Here is a 20,450-nt window from a genome sequence, read left to right as displayed (position 1 = left end):
GTCTTTGTGTTGATTTTTTTTACTAAATACTATCCTAATACTATGTCCACTTAAAGATTTTCTTACTAATGGAATCCTAAGGAATTAAGCCTCTTCTCGAGTACTGTACATTTGAATTTTCAGCTGCTCAATTCTTTAACTCACCAAAAGCTCTATCCCAACTGTTTTGCATTCTGTACGTTCAGACAGCTTGCTGAAATGTCAGCGGTTCCTTCCGTGCGATGCCACCAGCCTTCTGTGGTCAGGGTGTGTGTCTCAGTGGCCTTCTGTGGTCAGGGTGTGTGTCTCAGTGGCCTTCTGTGGTCAGGGTGTGTGTCTCAGTGGCACATCGCAGCCATGAGGCACGGACAGGCGGTTGTAGAGGCTTTCCCGAATGGACTGTATTCAAGGGCTTCAGAAGAATCATTTCATATCTGAAAAGAATCAAAAAGATTTTAAGTCATAATTTTCCTGATTACGAGGTGATGATTGAAGCAGCTGTTTCCTATTCTTGGTGCTCCTAAAATCTAGCCCATTAGACTGTCCCCACACCTTTATTTATTTTTTATTTTTTTTAACCAAATAGAGTAGCTATAATGTGACTCTGTGGGCTTTTTTCTCTCTTGATTTAAGCATTCTGTGCCTCTCTTCCAGATAAATAACCTCATTGTTTAACTTGTTAGATATCTCTTTACAGGACCAATAATGACCATAAATGAATTATATAGGGTACATTTCATAATTACTTAAATTTCAGTATATTTTCCACCAAGTAGCAGAACTTGGTTAATACTTCAGTATGAAATTGCCTGAGTCAGAGACATGAAGTGTAAATTAAATAAGCTTGAGCTTGCTCTTTGCAGTGAAAATACAAACAAGACTGAGGTGTGGTGATGACTCCAGCACTAGCCGACATGCAGTCTAGTGGAAGCTCGCATCACTTTTCCCTCCTTCCTCCTTCCTGTCTTCCAGATAGGACTGCCACCGCTGCCAAGGGCAGTCCACAGTGGCCAGCTCTTAAACCGGGGAGAACTTTGAGCTGCCCCTAGACACTCAGGAGGAAAGCATCAAGGCGTGCTCAAAACCATGTATACCTCATTTGACAAATAGTAAGAGTGCTGGCTGCGCGAAACATCTGTGAGCAGGACACCCGTGGTCCCCCCATCATGGAGCTCCCATTTTATGGAGTTCATAAAACTGGGTTGTACTTGTGACTGTTTCAGTGATGGGAATAAACACTGTGCAGTGGGTGTCTCTTCTAGTTCGGATGTTCTCTTGACTGAGATCACCTGGTATGTTTTTTTTTTCCAGAAGGCTGCTAACGCAGCCCAGGAGAAGAGGTGGGTCTCCCTGGGATGGAGCGTGATCCTTCTGGGAGTTTATGTTAAAGGCCACTTCAGGAGTCTGAGCAGAGCATAAAATGAGGAAACAGAAATAAGTAGGGTTCTGCTTCCATGCAGTTTTCTATTTAGACATTTCCTTTGTTTAATTTCCCCATTTAAGAATACATAATCAGCAAGCAAGAAAATAATACCAGATATCCATGCTACACGTATCAGGCCTGGGCCAGGTGTGGTGGGTGGCTCACGCCTGTAATCCCAGCACTTTGGGAGGCCAAGGCAGGTGGATCACTTTCAGCCCAGGAGTTCAAGACCAGCCTGGGCAACATGGGAAAACCCTGTCTCTACAAAGAATATAACAATTAGCCAGGTATCGGTGGCTTGAGACTGTAGTCCCAGATGTTTGGGGGGCTTAGGCTGGAAAATCGCTTGAATCCGGAAATTGGAGGTTGCAGTAAGCCGAGATCATGCCACTGCACTCCAGCCTGGGTGACAGAGCAAGACCCTGTCTCTAAATAAATAAATAAATAAATATCAGGCCGGTAAGGGTAAGGTTTAGAAGAGTGAAACAAGCATGGTGATACTGTTAGATAGCTTGATGATTACCCAAAAATGTTTGGCATATTTCTTTCTTTTTAGAGAAAGTGGTGAAGCATTTTTTTTCTAGTAGAATTTAAACATTCTTTGTTAGACTTTGAGTTATTGCTTCTAGCTTGGACCAAATAACAAATGATACTGGAAGCCAGAGTTTCAAGACCAACATGGTGTTAGTTGAGAGCCATTACAAAGACCCCATAATGTAACTGCAGAATTCCGTGACCATAACTTAGTCTTCCTCAGCTGGAGACTTCAGGTACCTTGGGTACCTTCCTTCAGTATGTGCGTGTATGTAATGTGTTAGTTATTTTGTATTGTATACATTTTGCATCCATTCTGTTAGATTTATCCCTGAGGATTTTACAGGTTTTGATGCCACTATAAATGGTACTTTTTAAATTTCAATTTTCAGTTCATTGCTAGTATTTAGAAATACAGTTCATTTTTATAAATTGGCCTTGTATCCTACAACTTTGCTTAAACCCACTTATTCTGATAGCTATTTTGTAGATTCCTTTTCTACATTGATAATGTTATCATCTTCAAATAAAGACAATTTTATTTCTTTTGTAATTTATGTACTTTTTATTTCTCTTTCTTGACCTATTACAGTGGCTAGGATTTCCAGTACAGTGTAGAATGGAAGTGGTGAGAGTGGACATCCTTAGTTTGTTCCTTGTCTTAGGAGAAACACATTCAGTCTTTTTTTTTTTTTTTTTTTAAGAGACAGGATTTCACCATGTTGCCCAGGCTGTTCTCAAACTCCTGACCTCAAGTGACCCACCCACCTCTGCCTCCCAAAGTGCTGGGATTATAGGCAAAAGCTGCCATGCCCAGCTGAACATTCAGTCTTTTACATTAAGTATGATGTTCGCTGTAGGGTTTTTGTAGATGCCTTTTATCCAGTTGAGGCACTTTTTTCTTACATTTCCGGAATGCTTGGAGTTCCATAAATGATGACAAATCTTGTCAAATGCTTATTCTGCATCTTTTGAGATGATACGGTTTTTTTCAATCTCTTCATATGGTGAGTTTCATTTCAAATATTGAATCAACTTATGTTTCTAGAATAATAAGCCATACTTGTCATGATATCTTATTGTTTTAACTTATTGTTGACTTGGCAATATTTTGTTACATATTTTTGGATCTGCCTGAGGGCTATTGATCTATAGTTCTGTTACATCTTTGGTTTTGCTCTCAGGATAACGCTGGCCTCATAGAATGAGATAAGGTGTTTCAGACTTTTTTGGAACACTTCGTGTAGAATTTTGGTTATTTATTTATGTTGATAAATGTTTGGTAGAATTCAGTGAAGCTATCTTGGGTAGAGATTTTCTTTTTTTTGTGTTAGAAGATTTATGATTACAACTTCAGGTTCTAATAGAGATACGTGTTACCTGTTTCTGAGAAGCTTTGGTAGTTTATCTTTTAAGAAATTTGTCCATTTCGCCGGGCGCGGTGGCTCAAGCCTGTAATCCCAGCACTTTGGGAGGCCGAGACGGGCGGATCACGAGGTCAGGAGATCGAGACCATCCTGGCTAACACGGTGAAACCCCGTCTCTACTAAAAAAAATACAAAAAACTAGCCGGGCGAGGTGGCGAGCGCCTGTAGTCCCAGCTACTCAGGAGGCTGAGGCAGGAGAATGGCGTAAACCCAGGAGGCGGAGCTTGCAGTGAGCAGAGATCCGGCCACCGCACTCCAGCCTGGGTGACAGAGCAAGACTCCGTCTCAAAAAAAAAAAAAAAAAGAAATTTGTCCATTTCATCTAAGTTGCTTAAAATTGTCCACAGTATTCCCTTATTCTTTCAATGTCAATTGAATCTGTATTGATGTCCCCTTTTTGTTGTTACTCTGTTTTTGTTTTTGAGACAAGATCTCACTGTGTTGCCCAGGCTGGTCTCAGACACCTGGGCTCAAGCCATCCTCTGCTTCAGCCTGCTGAGTAGCTGAAGTTACCGGCATGTGCCACCATACCTGGCTGCCCTCTAACTTTTTTTTTTTTTTTTTTTTTTGAGATGGGGTCTCGCTCTGTTGCCCAGACTGGAGTGCAGTGGCTCAATCTTGGCTGACTGCAACCTCCGCCTCCCGGTTCAAGCAATTTTCATGCCTCAGCCTCCCGAGTAGCTGGGATTACAGGCATGTGCCACCATGCCTGGCTGATTTTTGTATTTTTAGTAGAGATGAGGTTTTGCCCTGTTGGCCAGGCTGGTCCCCTCTTTCATTCTTGATAGTGGTGATTTATGTCTTCTGTTTTGCCTTATGTAGTCCAGCTAGAGTTTGTTAATTTGATTAATATTTATGAAGTACTAGATTTTCATTTCACTAGTTTATTTGCTGTTATTTTTCTGTTTTCTGTTTCATTGATTTCTGTTTTACCTTCTTCCTTCTGCTTGCTGGAGACTTCATTTGTTCTTCTAGTTTAAGTTTTAATTTTTTTTATTTTGAGACAGAGCCTTGCTCTATCCCCCAGGCTGGAGTACCGTGGCATGATCTCGGCTCACTGCGTCCTCCACCTCCCGGGTTCAATCCATTCTCCTGCCTTAGCCTCTCGAGTAGCTGGGACTGTGGGCACATGCCACCATGCCCAGCTAATTTTTGTATTTTTAGTAGAGATGGGATTTCACTATGTTGGTGAGGCTGGTCTCGAACTCCTGACCAAAGGTGATCCACCTGCCTTGGCCTGCTGGAGTGCTAGGATTACAAGTGTGAGCCACCGCACCAGCCTAGTTTAAGTTTTTAAAAGCAGACTCTTGGATCATTGATTTTCTAGGTCTTTCTGCATTGATAATCCTTTGACATGATTTTTGCTCTCAAGGTATTGTTTTAACCATTTCCCACAATTTTTGAATTTTTTAAAAGTTTCTTTAAAAATATTTTCTGGTTGGGCGCAGTGGCTCATGCCTGTAATCCTAGCAGTTTGGGAGGCGGAGGTGGGTGGTGGATCACTTGAGGTCAGGAGTTTGAGACCAGCCTGGCTAGCCAACATGGCGAAACCCCATCTCTACTAAAAATACAAAAATTAGTCGGGTGTGGTGGCTTGTGCTTGTAATCCCAGCTACTCGGGAGGCTGAGGCAGGAGAATGACTTGAACCCTGGAAGCGAGGTTGCAGTGATCCAAGATCGCGCCACTGCACTCCAGCCTGGGTGACAGAGGGAACAATTTCCCCTTGTAATTTCTTGATGTGAATTATTTAGAAGTATGCTAATTTTTAAATATTTAGTAGGGGGTTCTAGATAGCGTTTTATTATTGATTTCTAATTTCTGTTGAAGTCAAGAGAATGTACCTTGATTTCAGTCTCTTTAAGTATGTTGAGATTTGTCTGTCTGCAAGAATATACTATACAGATAGTAAAAGAATATATATTCTGTTGTTGGGTGGCGTGTTCTATCTTCTGTTGGGTGAAGTGTTTTATCTTCTGTTGTTGGATGGTGTGTCCTATATTCTGTTGTAGAGTGGAGTGTCTGATATTCGGTTGTTGGGTGGCGTGTTCTATATTCTGTTGTCGGGTGGCGTGTTCTATATTCTGTTGTCAGGTGGCATGTTCTATATTTTGTTGTCAGGTGGCATATTCTGTATTCTGTTCTCGGGTGGCGTGTTCTATATTCTGTTGTTGGGTGGTGTGTCCTATATTCTGTTGTTGGGTGGATTGTTGTATATTCTGTTGTTGGGTGGATTGTTGTATATTCTGTTCTTGGGTGGATTGTTGTATATTCTGTTGTTGGGTGGCATGTTGTATATTCTGTTGTTGGGTGGCGTGTTGTATATTCTGTTGTTGGGTGGAGTGTTCTATATTCTGTTGTTGGTGGAGTGTTCTGTATTCTGTTGTTGGTGGATTGTTCTGTATTCTGTTGTTGGGTGGAATGTTCTATATTCTGTTGTTGGTGGCGTGTTCTGTATTCTGTTGTTGGGTGGTGTGTTCTATCTTTTGTTGGGTGGTGTGTTCTATATTCTGTTTTTGGGCGGCGTGTCCTATATTCTGTTGTGTGGCGTGTTGTATATTCTGTTGTTTGGTGGTACATTCTATCTTCTGTTGTTGGGTGGCGCGTTCTGTCTTCTGTTGTTGGGTGGTGTGTTCTATATTCTGTTGTCGGTGGAGTGTTCTGTATTCTGTTGTTGGGTGGAGTGTTGCATATTCTGTTGTTGGGTGGACGGTTCTATATTCAGTTACTGGGTGGCATGTTCTGTATTCTATTGTTGGGTGACGTGTTCTATATTCTGTTGTTGGGTGGCATGTTCTATATTCTGTTGTTGGTGGAGTGATCTGTATGCTGTTGTTTGGTGGAATGTTGCATATTCTGTTGTTGAGTGGATTGTTCTATATTCTGTTGTTGGGTGGATTGTTCTGTATTCTGTTGTTGGATGGATTGTTCTATATTCTGTTGTTGGGTGGCGTGTTCTATATTCTGTTGTTGGGTGGCGTGTTCTATACTCTGTTGTTGGGTGCTGTGTTCTATATTCTGTTATTGGGTGGATTGTTGTATATTCTGTTGTTGGGTGGTGTGTTCTATATTCTGTTGTTGGGTGGCGTGTTCTATATTCGGTTGTTGGGTGGCGTGTTCTATATTCTGTTGTTGGGTGGCGTGTTCTATATTCGGTTGTTGGGTGGCGTGTTCTATATTCTGTTGTTGGGTGGTGTGTTCTATATTCTGTTGTTGGGTGCTGTGTTCTATATTCTGTTGTTGGGTGGATTGTTCTATATTCTGTTGTTGGATGGATTGTTGTATATTCTGTTGTTGGGTGGCGTGTTCTATATTCTGTTGTTGGGTGGCGTGTTCTATATTCTGTTGTTGGGTGGCGTGTTCTATATTCAGTTGTTGGGTGGCATGTTCTGTATTCTGTTGTTGGGTGGTGTGTTCTGTATTCGGTTGTTGGGTGGCGTGTTCTATATTCTGTTGTTGGGTGCTGTGTACTATATTCTGTTGGGTGTATTGTTCTATATTCTGTTGTTGGGTAGATTGTTCTATATTCTGTTGTTGGGTGGCGTGTTCTGTATTCTGTTGTTGGGTGGATTGTTCTCTATTCTGTTGGGTGGATTGTTCTATATTCTGTTGTTGGGTGGCGTGTTCTATATTCGGTTGTTGGGTGGCGTATTCTGTATTCTGTTGTTGGGTGGATTGTTCTGTATTCTGTTCGGTGGATTGTTCTATATTCTGTTGTTGGGTGGCATGTTCTATATTCTGTTGTTGGATGGAGTGTTCTGTGTTCTTTTGTTAGGTGGCGTGTTCTATATTCTGTTGTTGGGTGGCGTGTTCTATCTTCTGTTGTTGGGTGCCATGTTCTATATTCTCTTGTTGAGTGGAGTGTTCTATATTCCGCTGTTGGGTGGATGTTCTATATTCTGTTGTTCGATGGTGTGTTCTATATTCTCTTTTTGGGTGGCGTGTTCTGTATTCTGTTGTTGGGTGATGTGTTCTGTATTCTATTGTTTGGGTGGCACATTCTATATTCTGTTGTTGGGCGCCGTGTTCTACATTCTGTTATTGGGTGGAGTGTTCTATATTCTGTTGTTGGGTGGTGTGTTCTACAAAATGTCAGGTCAGGTTGGTTAAGGGTTGTTAGTTTAGGTTTTCTATATTCTTAGTTTTTTCTTTTTTTGCTCTTTTCATCAATTGCTATGAGAAAGAAGTGTTGAATTTTTTCAACTGTAATTGTGGATTTGTGTGTTTCAGTCCTATTGGTTGTTGCTTTATCTCTTCTCTAAAACTATATTTTAACTTACTTTTACTGATTTTGAAATAGATTTTTTGTTTAGGAAAACAAAGTGTTAAAATGTAAACCAACCAGAGATAATTTTAGGGAGCAGTGTTTAATTCAGCCTTCAAACTTGTTCATGAGTCGTGATCAATCTTTGTTGTCATATTATTATATTAAAAACTATTTCAGAGAGGAAATTTGTAGCCAGGTACAGTTTTTTTTGTAGTTTGATTAAAAAGTTAAATTTATCACAATGAATCATATATTTTTAATGTTACGATTCCTATTGTATAAAAATTTTACTAACATTTAAAAGGTGAGAAGAAGAGATCAAATTGTTTTGCAGTTATAAAATTATCACTAGTTTAGCCTTTGAGAATATAGGTAATAGATTAAAAATTCAATTTAAAAATGATTTAAACTGCTTTTGAGACTTCCTCCATAACTGACCTTTTTCATTTATGAAAAGCAGACACTCGCCTATGGGGACATGAACCATGAGTGGATCGGCAACGAGTGGCTCCCCAGCCTGGGCCTACCCCAGTACCGTAGCTACTTCATGGAGTGCCTTGTAGACGCCAGGATGCTGGACCACTTGACCAAGAAAGACCTTCGAGGGCAGCTGAAAATGGTCGACAGTTTTCACAGGTAACTTAATGGAGATAGTTCTTACTAATTGGCTAAGATTTTTCACTGTTACCATCTCTAAATCATCTCTCTTTTCTTCCAAATAGAAACAGTTTCCAGTGTGGAATTATGTGCCTGAGAAGGTTAAATTATGACCGGAAAGAACTGGAAAGAAAAAGAGAAGAAAGTCAGAGTGAAATAAAAGGCTAGTACATGACATTTAATTGATTTAGTTCACTCCTACTTGCTGGTGTGTTTGCAGCCTCAGTGACTTCCTGTTTTCCAAAAAATCAAGAAAGGCTAAATTTAAGTGGAGAAAACTAGTCTAGTGTCATTGCAGAGGAGGGCTGGATGAAGATGAGTGCTTTTGACATCCTCTTCCACAGCCAGAGAACTGTTCCCTGTGTTCTCACACCTCAGTCTGGAGGTTAAATGTCTCAGGCTAGTCATTTCCTATGAGTGGAGAGTTTTCCTTTGGTCATGCCCTGTGTACTCCTTCACTCCAAAATGCTGTTCCACACTGTTAGATAACAACAGAGCAAAGCTCACTTTATGATTCAAGTGTAAGAAATATGACTGGGGGCTTATCCAAGGGGTTCAGGAACACAGGAAAGCGCCATGCAGTTCTGCTCCCAGAGTGGAAGGAGAAGCAGCGTCCACATTTCAGCCAGTCCTTGAAGAAGGTGGAGGAGCTGCTTAGGGTAAGGAAAAGGCATTTCAGTTGGAAAACACAGGCCAGGGAGGTTAGAGGACGTGGGACATTCATCCAGAAGACGTGGGGTTGGTTCTCCTCTCTGTTGGGGAGCCTCTCACTCGGTACTCAAATTTATTTCTTTGTTTACTTATTTATTTTATTTTGAGACAGGGTCTCGCTGTCTAGCCCAGGCTGGGCTGGAGTGAAGTGGTGTGATCACAGCTCACTGTAGCCTTGAACTCCTGGGCTCAAGTGCTCTTCCTGCCTTAGCCTCCCTGGTAGCTGCTGGGACTACAGGCGTGAGACAGGGTCTCGCTATGTCACGTAGGCTGATCTCGAACTTTTGAGCTCAGGCGATCCTCCCACCTTGGTCTTCCAAAGTGTTGGGATTACAGGTGTGAGCCACCACACCCAGTCAGAATTTGGTTTTAAAGTTAGATGGTAAACATTAAGCTCAGAGTAATGACTCCCAGAATTCCTGGAATGCAAGGAAGCCACTAATAACAATAGCGATAAGAAGAGGCCAGCCTTACTCACAGTGAGTAGGCACCGGGTGGTGCTCCAAGCACTCCAGGGTTGGCTTCTTTCGTCTTTCCCTCAGCCCTGTCAGTCTAAGTGCTGTTTTCATCCCCACTTTTTACTAAGAAAGAAACTAAGGATAAAAATATGGTTGGGAGATGGCCCAGCTGAAGGGAAGTTTACTCATGATTGAGTTAATGTGAATCAGGAGAAAAGTCGTAAGTCGACATTTATACAATGTGTGTATATGTGTGGACTTTTATCCAGAAAAGGGCATTGGAAATGAAATATGTCCATCTGTTTCGTTTTCTGTATCTATTTTACATCTTTTTCCAATAGACAAAAACTGTCTTTGGAAGTGATTGGTGATCATCTGCATATATTTTTATAGAGTGGCTATTTTTAGATCTAATAGAGCAAATTGAATAATTTGTTAATTTTCTTAAGATATTGTGACCAGGCATGGTAGCTTATGCCTGTAATCTCAACACTTTGGGAGGCCAAGGCAGGAGTATTATCTGAGCCCATGAGTTCAAGACCAGCCTGGGCAACACAGTGAAACCCTGTCAGTACCAAAAAATTAGCTGGGCTTCGTGACATACGCCTGTAGTTCCAGCTCCTCAGGAGGCTGAGGTGGAAAAAATCGCTTGAGCCCCAGAGGTTGAGGCTGCAGTGAGCTGTGATGGTACCAGGCTGTATCCAGACTGGGCGACAGAGCAGCACCTTGTCAATAAAAAAAGAGAGAGAGGAAAAAAAAAGATTTTCTGCAAAGCCTCTAATATGCTGGATGATATTTTTAAGTTTCTCTCATTTTAAAATGAGACAAAGACGTCAAGATTAGAAATGAGAGGTTTCTGTGGAATTATGCAAAGTGTTCATTTTATTCTGAAGCCAGCTCCATCCGTGATGAAGTTTTCAGAAGACTCCAGTCTGTGTGTGAAGCATGTTTATACATGTTAGGTATTCACGTTCTTGCAGTCCTCTGGCTTCTGATCCCTGGATCCTCCTCATCTTCTTTTCTCTAGAAATAATAACTTCATTCCTCTTGTGCTCACTGGAAGGATGAGTTCTAATGGGAGAGTCTCCCTGAGAGTGGAGCAGGGCCAGGACACCATTGTCTCAGTGCAGCAAATGATTGTCTATTTAGCAGTGTCTCCCAGCACTTTTGTCAGGAGCCGAAGGATTAGGAACCATGGTAGGAATCTTTCTCCTGCATTCCCGGTACATGTGATAAAGATGGCTTTCTGAAGCCACTTTTATAATTGTCTTTATTCTTTTGCAGACGTGCTTGTTTGGAGCAATGATCGAGTGATTCGCTGGATCCTATCAATTGGCCTTAAAGAATATGCAAACAATCTTATAGAGAGTGGTGTTCACGGAGCACTTCTGGCCTTAGACGAAACCTTCGACTTCAGTGCACTGGCACTGCTATTACAGATCCCAACGCAAAACACACAGGTGATGCCAAGCCTGTCCGTGTCTGCATTCAGTGTTCAGTTGGTGCCCTGATTATAGACAGTTATTTGAATAGAAAGAAAACTTAGAAAAAAAAAAAACCTTCAGACAACTAGTTTTTTTGTCTTTTTGTTTTTGGTCTATCACCTTTCCCTTTTCTGTTGAAAGCATGAGAGTCCTGCAATAAACCAGATAAGGAGGATCTTTCATTCCAGCCCATGTGCCCGATCAGAAGAGTGACATATATTTAGTTCTTACATGGAAAGGGAAGTATTTTTAGGTGTGCCACATGAAGATTTTATTAGTTTTGTTTTTATGGGTAATTGCCTTATGTAATTCTTTTTGACTTATGGGCTCATTTGAAAAACAGAGAACTTTTATTCCTCTACAGAACATTGAATATGCCAGGCGAGGTGGCTCATGCCCACAACCCCAACACTTTGGGAGGCCCAGGTAGGCAGACTGCTTGAGTCCAGGAGTTCAAGACCAGCCTGGCCATCATGGTGAAGCTCTGTCTCTACAAAAAAATACAAAAAATTAGCCAGGTGTGGTGGCACATGCCTGTAGTCCCAGCTACTTGGGAGGCCAAGGCAGGGGGATCACTTGGCCCAGGAAGTGGAGGTTGTGATGAGCTGCCATTGCGCCACTGCACTCCAGCCTGGGTGACAGAGTGAGACCCCATCCCAAAGAAAAAGAAAAAAACAAAAAGGCGTTGAATATCTTTTGCCAGTACCCCTGACCAACCCACACACCCTTGTTAATATGACTCCAAGGATCATGGATCCCTTTCTGCAAAAGTCCATCCATAGACTCCACATTAGATGCCCTGATTTAAAATATTATTATGGTTCAATATAGTCATAGTAGTGAAGGAATTTTTGTTTGTTTGTTTTGAGATGGAGTTTCACTCTTGTTGCCCAGACTGGAGTGCAATGGTGCGATCTTGGCTCACTGCACCCTCTGCCTCCCAGGTTCAAGTGATTTTCCTGCCTCAGCTTCCCAAGTAGCTGAGATTACTGGCACACGCCACCACGCCCAGCTAATTTTTGTATTTTTAGTAGAGACGGGGTTTCACCACATTGGCCAATCTGGTCTCAAACTCCTGACCTCAACTGATCTGCCCGTCTCGGCCTCCCAAAGTACTGGGATTACAGGCATGAGTCACCACACCTAGGTCCTAATTTTTATAGTTTTAGTAGAGACGGGGTTTTACCATGTTGACCAGTCTGGTCTTGAACTCCTGACCTCAGGTGGTTTGTGCGCCTCGGTCTCCCAAAGTGTTGGGATTACAGGCATGAGCCACCGCACCCAGCCAGCAGTGAGGGAGTTTAAGTCTTGGTTTAAAAAACAATTATGATGCTAACACCCTTCAAATTAGATTTGATGAAAGTTTTATTTGTTATCCTTTGGTTATTTCAGGCTCGTGCTGTCTTGGAAAGAGAATTTAACAACCTTTTGGTCATGGGGACTGATAGAAGGTTTGATGAAGTAAGTTTTTGGCCTAATGTTCTTTAAATGTCTATGAAACGTGTGTAAATGTTTAAATGTGTGTGAAATGTAAGCTGTTATTATTATACTCAGGACATCATGTAGCTAGGCAGTCTCTCTGGATGTTAGAAGTTAGGATTTGCTCTTATGAATTTATTAACAAATGAGCCTTTAAAAACTCATACCTGGGCCAGGCGCAGTGGCTCATGCGTGTAATCCCAGCACTTTGGGAGGCGGAGGCAGGGGTATCACCTGAGGTCAGGAGTTTAAGACCAGCCTGGCCAATATGGTGAAACCCCATTTCTACTAAAAAACACAAAAATTAGCCAGGCGTGGTGGTAGGTGCCTATAATCGCAGCTACTTGGGAAGCTGAGGCTGGAGAATCGCTTAAACCTGGGAGGTGGAGGTTGCAGTGAGCTAAGATTGCGCCACTGCACTCCAGCCTGGGCAACAGAGAGAAACTCTATCTCAAAAAGAAAAAAACACCCCCCAAAAAAACCCACAAAAGTAATACCTTCAAGAAGGTAGTTTTGTTATTTTTGCTCTTTAATTTTTGACATCCCTCAAAAATGGTTTTCACATCATAAAACATTGGTTGCAGCTTAGGAATAGAGTCTGTAAGTTGGGTTTTAGGGACCACTAGGTATCCTACCCCAGTCCAGAGTATACCCCCCATAATCCTGTGCATTGGTGGGGTGGCGTGTTTCAGAAGTATATTAAAAACACAACATGTTAATTTCCCCTTCAAACCATGACTCATTTGTTTCACACTATTAGGAGTCTCTTAATTGGACCTTAAGAAAACTTGAGTTTGACAGAGAGAATAGAAGGCCACCTCTAAAGATGAAGCACTCGTTGGCTGTATCCTGGCATAAGATAGAATTGTTTATAGCTTAAAAATTGTTTGTAGAGCTGCACGTGGCAGGGGCATACCTGTACTCCCAGCTACTTAGGAGGCTGCAGTGGGAGGATGGCTTGAGCCCAGGAGTTTGAGGTTACAGTGAACTATAATCACACCACTGCATTCCAGCCTGGGCAACAGGTCTAGACTCTGTCTGTAAAAAAATAAATAAAAATGAAAAATAAACTATTTTTAAGATAAATAAAAATGTATTATGTAATAGCAAGAAAGTGATTCCTGCAAGGTAAGAAGTAGAACACGATGCTGGGGAGAAGGAGCACATCCCCATGGCCCAGCACCGACCTCACTTCGCCAGCTGAGGCCCAGCCGGACCATCACCACGCCCCATTTCACGCTGAAGTTCCAGTTTGGGCAATATATTGTGTGGTCATCAAGAAGGGATGAAATACACGTGAACAAGAATACGTACATTCTTGAGTTCAGCAGTCATTTTAAAGGACATTTAACTTTACATCTCTGACGTTTATTTTTTAAAATGCATCTTGTTTTTTGTTGTTTAATTTACCAGGATGATGATAAAAGCTTTAGGAGAGCACCTTCATGGAGAAAAAAGTTTAGACCAAAGGACATTCGCGGCTTAGCTGCTGGGTCAGCAGAGACTCTCCCTGCAAACTTCCGGGTCACTTCTTCTATGTCTTCCCCCTCAATGCAGCCAAAGAAGATGCAGATGGACGGTATGTGATGGGTCGCGCTAACCTGCCACTTGCTGGGAGCATGAGCAGCTTTTTGTCTGGAACATTAATAATGATCTAAAACGGTCCAGTTAATATGTTACAAGGCACTTGAGTATGGTTGCATGTCCAAATATAAATGTTTTTAAATTAACTCTAACATTTGTTTATAAAAGTTTAACCATAATAATAGAATTTTTTAAACATTCTTGTCTGGTTGAATCTTAGCATATTTTTCCAACTAATAAAGCCCAGTATTCGTCTGTGTTCTCAGAGGGAGACTGAGGCATACTTGTAAATACGTGTCTGTGACAGGCCGTGCTAGAAAGCTCTTTCTGGAAATAGTAGTGTAGTAGTAGCTTCCAAACCACATGATTCACTGCTCTCCACACCGGAGAATATAACAGTATATTTTAAAGAACACACAGTTTATAGCTTGTGTGAGCTCTGCCTGTCCTTTTGGCCCTCCCTGCTGCTGCTGTTCTGTGCAGTCACGTGTCTACCCATTAGAGGGCAGGGAAGGGAGGACGGTGAACCTCCAAGAAGTCCCCAGTGGAGCGAGGCAGCCATGAATATACCAGCCAGAGAGAGAGCATCACTGCCATGATTTCAAGCACAGTTTGGGATTTTCCCTTTGACAGCCGCTTTGATTTGAGGTTAACAGTTGACCATGGCTTCCTGACAGGTCTCTCAGCTCTGATCTTGTACTCATCTAATGAAAGGCAGTGCACAGGTTGAAGAGCCAGGCTGCCTAGGTTTGACTCCAGCTCTGCCGCTAGGAGGTGCATGACCCTGAGCAAGTCATTTAACTAAACTGTGCCTCGGTTTCCCCATCTGTAAAATGGTCGTCATGGTAGTGTCTTCCTCATAGAGTAGTTGCGATGATTAAATGCATCATTCATAAAGCTGGTGAAGTTCTGAGCCCGTGTCAGTGGGGGCCGTATGGCAGCCCCTGTGCTACACACAGGTGTCACTCATGCTCAGTTCTGAGGCCAGTGAGCAGACTGAAGAAAAGGAAGTGGCATTAAAAACTGTGCTAATCCTTGAGGCCAGGAGTTCAAGACCTGCCTGGCCAACATGGCAAAACCCCGTCTCTGCAAAAAAAAAAGTACAAAAATTAACCAGGTGTGGTGGCACATGCTTGTAATCCCAGCTACTTGGGAGGCTGAGGCATGAGAATCATTTGGATTTGGGAGGCAGAGGGTGCAGTGAGCTGAGATTGTGCCACTGGACTCCAGCCTTGATGACAGACTGAGACCCTGTCTCAAAAAAAAAAAAAAAAAAAAAAAAAATTTAAATGCTAATTAGGGGCCAGGTATGATAGCTTATGCCAGTAATCCTAGCACTTTGGGAGGCTGAGAGGCAGGAGGATCACTTGAGCTCAAGTTTGAGACTAGCCTGGGCAACACAGTGAGACCCCATCTCTACAAATAATAATAATAATAATAATTAATAATAATTGAAAACTGTGCTAATGGGGTTTTTGCAAATTTTTTTTTGTCATCAGCCCCTCCCATAAGTAAGTTCATAAATTTTGTTCTCTATCACCTGTATAAAAATCAAAAGAAAAGTACATTTATATAAAACCTTAGTTAAGCTGGACACTTTGGGTGAGAATAGCTTACTTTGTGGCATTTTTAGTAAAAGGCTGTATTATTTATTTATTGTTTGCCAGAGTTTGAGAATATACTTAAGGGGGAAAACTCAGTATAACTAAGAACTTTTTTAAAATTAGCATTTTTCCTCCAAGAGTCATGCAGATAATTCTTAGAAAATGTAACTGTAACTTGGCCTTCAGCTCAAGCGCTATCACCTGCAGAGTCCACATGAGTGCTTTCTTGTTTCCTTGTGGCTTCCATTTCAGTTTTCCTTCTGATACATCACATTTCCCTTGTTAAATGTTAACAGGAATATTAAGAATGAGAGTTTGGATGGATGAAAAGTAAACCTAGGCCCGGCGTGGTGGCTCACGCCTGTAATCCCAGCACTTTGGGAGGCCGAGGTGGGTGGATCACCTGAGGTCAGGAGTTGGAAACCAGCCTGGCTAACATGGTGAAACCCTGTGTCTAGTAAAAGTACAAAAAATTTTGCCAGGCATGGTGACACATGCCAATAATCCCAGCTACCTGGGAGGCTGAGGCAGGAGAATGGCTTGAACCTGGGAGGCGGAGGTTGCAGTGACCTGAAATCATGCCACTGAACTCCAGCCTGGGCGACGAGCAAAACTGTCTCCAAAAAAAAAAGTAAACCTAAAAGGTATAGAGAATTTATTATAAAGAAGACTTTTTACCCTTACATAAATAACTCAGGCACAAGCCTGCTAAAGGGATTATTATTATTATTTTTTTTATTATTATTGAGACACGGTCTCACTCTGTTGCCCAGGTTGGAGTGCAGTGGCTCAGTCTCGGCTTACTGCAACCTCAGCCTCCCAAGTAGCTGGGACCACAGGTGCGCACCACCACACCTGGCGAGTTTTTTTAACTTTTTGTAGAGGTGGGGTCTCACCATGTTGCCCAGGCTGGTCTTAAACTCTTGGGCTCAAGCAATCCTCCTGCCTTGACCTCCCAAATTGCTGGAATTACAGGCGCGAGCCACCGTGCAGAGCAAAATTGATTATTTTAATGGCTTTTTAATTAAGGGAATGTGGGGTAAACTCCAGCAGGTCTCCCAGGCTCTTAGAGTCAGAGGGTTTGTGAAGATCATCTGTCCTACCCAATAGTCCCAACTGTCCTAACGTCTTTGCTGGAACCATGCAGGATGTTGATAAGAGTTCCTGGTATACCTGTGGGAAAACAAAAAACATATAACCGGGAGCAGCCAGTACCTGTTTCTGATTTGTAAAAACTTAAACTCCAGGTTGTTAATGGAAATCAGGCTTATTTCTGGCCACACAGTGTGTTTCTTGAACAAGAACGAAAATCTGTGGTCTCTATGATTAATATTTCTAGTAGGAACTGAGACTGGGCTTCAGTTTTTAGATCAGCCCTCACCCCACTCCCTGGCCAACGCCCCACCCCTGCAGCCAGATCTCTGCACCTGCTCTGTTCCTCCCCAGGAGAAAAGGGCATGGCTTCCCAGACACCGCAGCTAGTGCTGGTCTGCGAGGTTCTCTCCCCTCCTCTGAGGCTGGCCTCGTACCCAGTGTCGTCGGCCTCTGTGCTCAGCGGGGCTGGTCTGCGAGGTTCTCTCCCCTCCTCTGAGGCTGGCCTTGTACCCAGTGTCGTCGGCCTCTGTGCTCAGTCGGGCCGGGCAGCATCAGCAGTGCCGCGTGGTGTTTCCTTCATACCAGTGTCAGAGATGGAGAAAGCCCCATTGGTCTATGAATGTAGAGTTTAGTAACAGGCAAAGGGATCGCTCTAAGTAGGGTCATTTATGCAGATGTACATTTTGAAATTGTTACTGTCCCATTTGGTGCTTGGTATTTTGGAGTAGTGTTCCAGAGTCTCCTGGGGCTCCTTGGGAGCTGGGGAGAGCCACCACTGGGTGACACTTGGATCTCTCTCTCTGGCTCCATCCCGCCCACTCAGGCAGCTCCCCTCAGGTCCCTCCGTAGGCGCTGCTGTAGTTGTGAAGATGTGTGTCTACTTGTGCCCTCATGTGATGTTCTAAGACTAACTGCACGCTGTGTTTGCACGCTTCCTCTCGTGGCTGTTGAAACAGGCAATGTATCAGGAACACAGAGGTTGGATTCTGCTACAGTCAGGACTTACTCCTGCTAAAGTCTCCTGTTGGTGAGTAGAGAGCACCACAACCCCTGGAGGTGGCTCAGAGGCACAGCAGGAGTCATCGGAGCTGCAGTGCCAGACTAGGGGTGTGGACCATGAAAGCCAATGCAGTTTTTGGGGAATTTAAAATATATAGAGACACAAGCTCTCCGTACCCATTAAGATAATGTTGCTGTTACAATTGATCATAAAGAGGTTAGTGTGTCCTCTTTTTTTTAAGGGAAAAGAAAAACGTATTTTCACCGTTTCCTTAAACCTGAAAATGCTGACTCATTTAATTGTCTGTGGATGTCATGCGGGTGCAGTGGGGAGGAGAGCAGAGCATGGCAGAGAGCGTCAGGGGAGTCTCTCACCCTGACGTCGTTATGCACATGGCCTTGATTCCTAAGCTTGCTTCGTTTTAAATACACATTCTTGAATGAAACAAGCCCAAAGTTTTGTGGTTAATTACATACTGTATTAAGTGTGACACTAATAGCCTGTCAGTTTGGAGAGACTGGTTCCTAAAACTACGGACTCTGGCTGGTGAGTGGCCCGCCCTCTCCTTGCTGTTCTAAGCAATTTTAAGGTCTCCGTTGGCATATTTGACTGGTTTGTTCATCTTTTATTTGTAATTGGTAACTTGTAGACGTAAGCCAAAATGAAGTCAGCCAAGGAACTGTCTCATTGATGTGCATAGCCCTTGATGTTCTAGCCAGTGATTCTCAGAGCAGCTACAGCACAGAAAGTGACGGTCCTGGAGGGGGAGGGGCCAGGGTTGGGACGTTTGGGCCCCAGCCTCAGAAGCTCCCTTTCGTCAGCACGGCCCAGCCTGCACTGAGTGGCTTTTTGTTTGTGTTTATTTTCCAGTTTACCCACACTACTTCTACCGATGATTACGCAGCATTTGAATCCAACAAAGACTACATTTTAGAATCCAATGGAATCTTTAATCTGTTAATACTTGTTATATGGACCCTAAGATATTTTATTACAGAGTTTTTAATTAGTGAAAAATTCATGAATACCATAGAGAAAATATTTTAGAATTTAATGTTTCTTATATTTATGTAAACTTATGACTCTTCATTTATATAGTTACTTACTTTTTCATGTATATCCAGGCTATAAATATCCTTTCAAATCATTTTCTTATACCTAATTTTAGTCTTTCAAATGAATGTACTGTAATGCTTGTATGTATAAATCCTATGAACAAATAGAGGGCTTTTGTAAATTATGCATTTATTGTAATTATCATTAATTTTTTAATGATAAACCATGAAAAGGATTTTACTACATTTATAAAATTATGACAGAAGCAATGTGCATTATCCTTTACAGATGCAGCCTAGCTCTACAGCAATCATTCTGAAATAAGCATACCTAATTTCAAGCAATTGTATTTTAATGACTGACCTTAACTATACTTTTTCTAGTAAGAAATGCTTTATTCTGCAGCATGAACAGATTTAAAATAGCTGGTGTTAAATATCAGCTCCTAATAAAATGTGGACTGAAAAGACTATCACAACACTATGAGAAGCCCCTAGCACTGGTTAACGCTTTCCTAGCCTAGTCTCTGGATTTGGGGAGCTTGTCTTCAGTGGCTGACAGAGACCGTGAGCTGGGAGCAGTTCTCTCAGCTGGAGAGACTTGGGATGGGGTAACCTGGGGACCAGCCCAGCCCCTGCGCCCTCTTCCCTGCCTCTGCTCCTTGGGAGCGGGTGGAGAGACACCCATGTAGCTCCCCTTAGGGCCAGCCACCAAGCACCACGCGCTCATTCTGCAAGTCGGCGCACACAGCGGATGAAGGCAGGAGACCCAGAAAGCAGTGCAGTGCAGCTCTAATAAAGGCCTTATTTTTCTTATGTAAATCATCTTTTTACATTTGTTTGTAAACATGTTTAAAGAATGAACCTAGTGGGACATTTTTAGACCTCGATGTTATAGCCATTTTGGATTGTGTAAGTTGCAGATGTGGCTTTTACTTTTTCAGTGGCATATTAAAAAGCCAGCAAAGCGTGTCAGACCATGGCGTGGTATTTCCTGTGCAGCAGATACAGAGGTGGAGGCAGCCTGTCTTTTCACAGTTGGTTTCTGCTTTTAATTTACTTGTACAATTCATTGTTACTCTTCTGTTTTTCTATTAATCTTTTGTGAACTTCCTGATTATGTAACAAAGTATGTACAGTCTACTTTTGAACTATTTTTATCACAGTATTATTTATTGCTTTCTTTCAATAAAGTACTGAAGCATTTTCCACTGCCAATGAAGAATACTGAGAATAAGCTCTAATTGCATTGAAATTGACCATAGCTGTTTTGGAAGGCAGTGTCACCATATGGCAATTGGATTATAGAAGTCAACTGACAGAATAAAGCAGCCAGGAGATGAAGTGCAGGTTCAGGGCATCATCCTGCCTGCTTCTCTGGAGGTCCCCATTACCACAGGAGACAGGTGCCTGGTGTTAAATGCAAATGTGGGGGCTCACATACACAGTCCATGGGTAGGGCTCAAAGGCAGAGCCTAGGCCATCGACTGCGCGCATGCACACGTGTCCCTTAACACCGTTTCCCAGCTCCGCTTCCTTCCTCAGTGCTGGCTTCACACTCCCATCTGCTCTCCCTGCCTGCTCACGAGGTGGCTCCCAGGCCCGCACCCTTCCACACTGACAGCCTCTGGAAATCAGGCAGCCTGGGTCCCTGATAGCTCACATCCAGTCCTGAGCCGTGAAGCAGCCCAGCGT

The 20,450-nt window shown here is 42.7% G+C and overlaps 1 protein-coding gene across 3 annotated transcripts in view; it reads left to right on the top strand.

Annotated features, from left to right (window-relative positions):
* PPFIA1 (PTPRF interacting protein alpha 1) overlaps positions 1 to 20,099 on the top strand; it is a 113,079-nt gene extending 92,980 nt beyond the window's left edge. The window contains exons 22-28 of one of the 3 annotated variants that reach the window (XM_025358051.1): positions 8,089 to 8,264; positions 8,351 to 8,448; positions 10,739 to 10,914; positions 12,331 to 12,399; positions 13,831 to 13,996; positions 17,657 to 17,727; positions 18,571 to 20,099. In XM_025358051.1, the coding sequence (XP_025213836.1) occupies positions 8,089 to 8,264; positions 8,351 to 8,448; positions 10,739 to 10,914; positions 12,331 to 12,399; positions 13,831 to 13,996; positions 17,657 to 17,715 (744 nt within the window). In that variant the 3' untranslated portion in view covers positions 17,716 to 17,727; positions 18,571 to 20,099. The remainder of the gene's footprint in view (positions 1 to 8,088; positions 8,265 to 8,350; positions 8,449 to 10,738; positions 10,915 to 12,330; positions 12,400 to 13,830; positions 13,997 to 17,656; positions 17,728 to 18,570) is intronic. The other 2 variants (XM_025358049.1, XM_025358052.1) reach the window with 2 other exon arrangements.
* Positions 20,100 to 20,450: the final 351 nt, after the last annotated feature.

The sequence above is a fragment of the Theropithecus gelada genome, chromosome 14 (assembly GCF_003255815.1).
Source record: "Theropithecus gelada isolate Dixy chromosome 14, Tgel_1.0, whole genome shotgun sequence".
Lineage (NCBI taxonomy): Eukaryota > Metazoa > Chordata > Mammalia > Primates > Cercopithecidae > Theropithecus > Theropithecus gelada.
The sequence above is the reverse complement of the archived record's forward strand: the minus strand, read 5'-3'. Positions and strand labels throughout refer to the sequence as shown.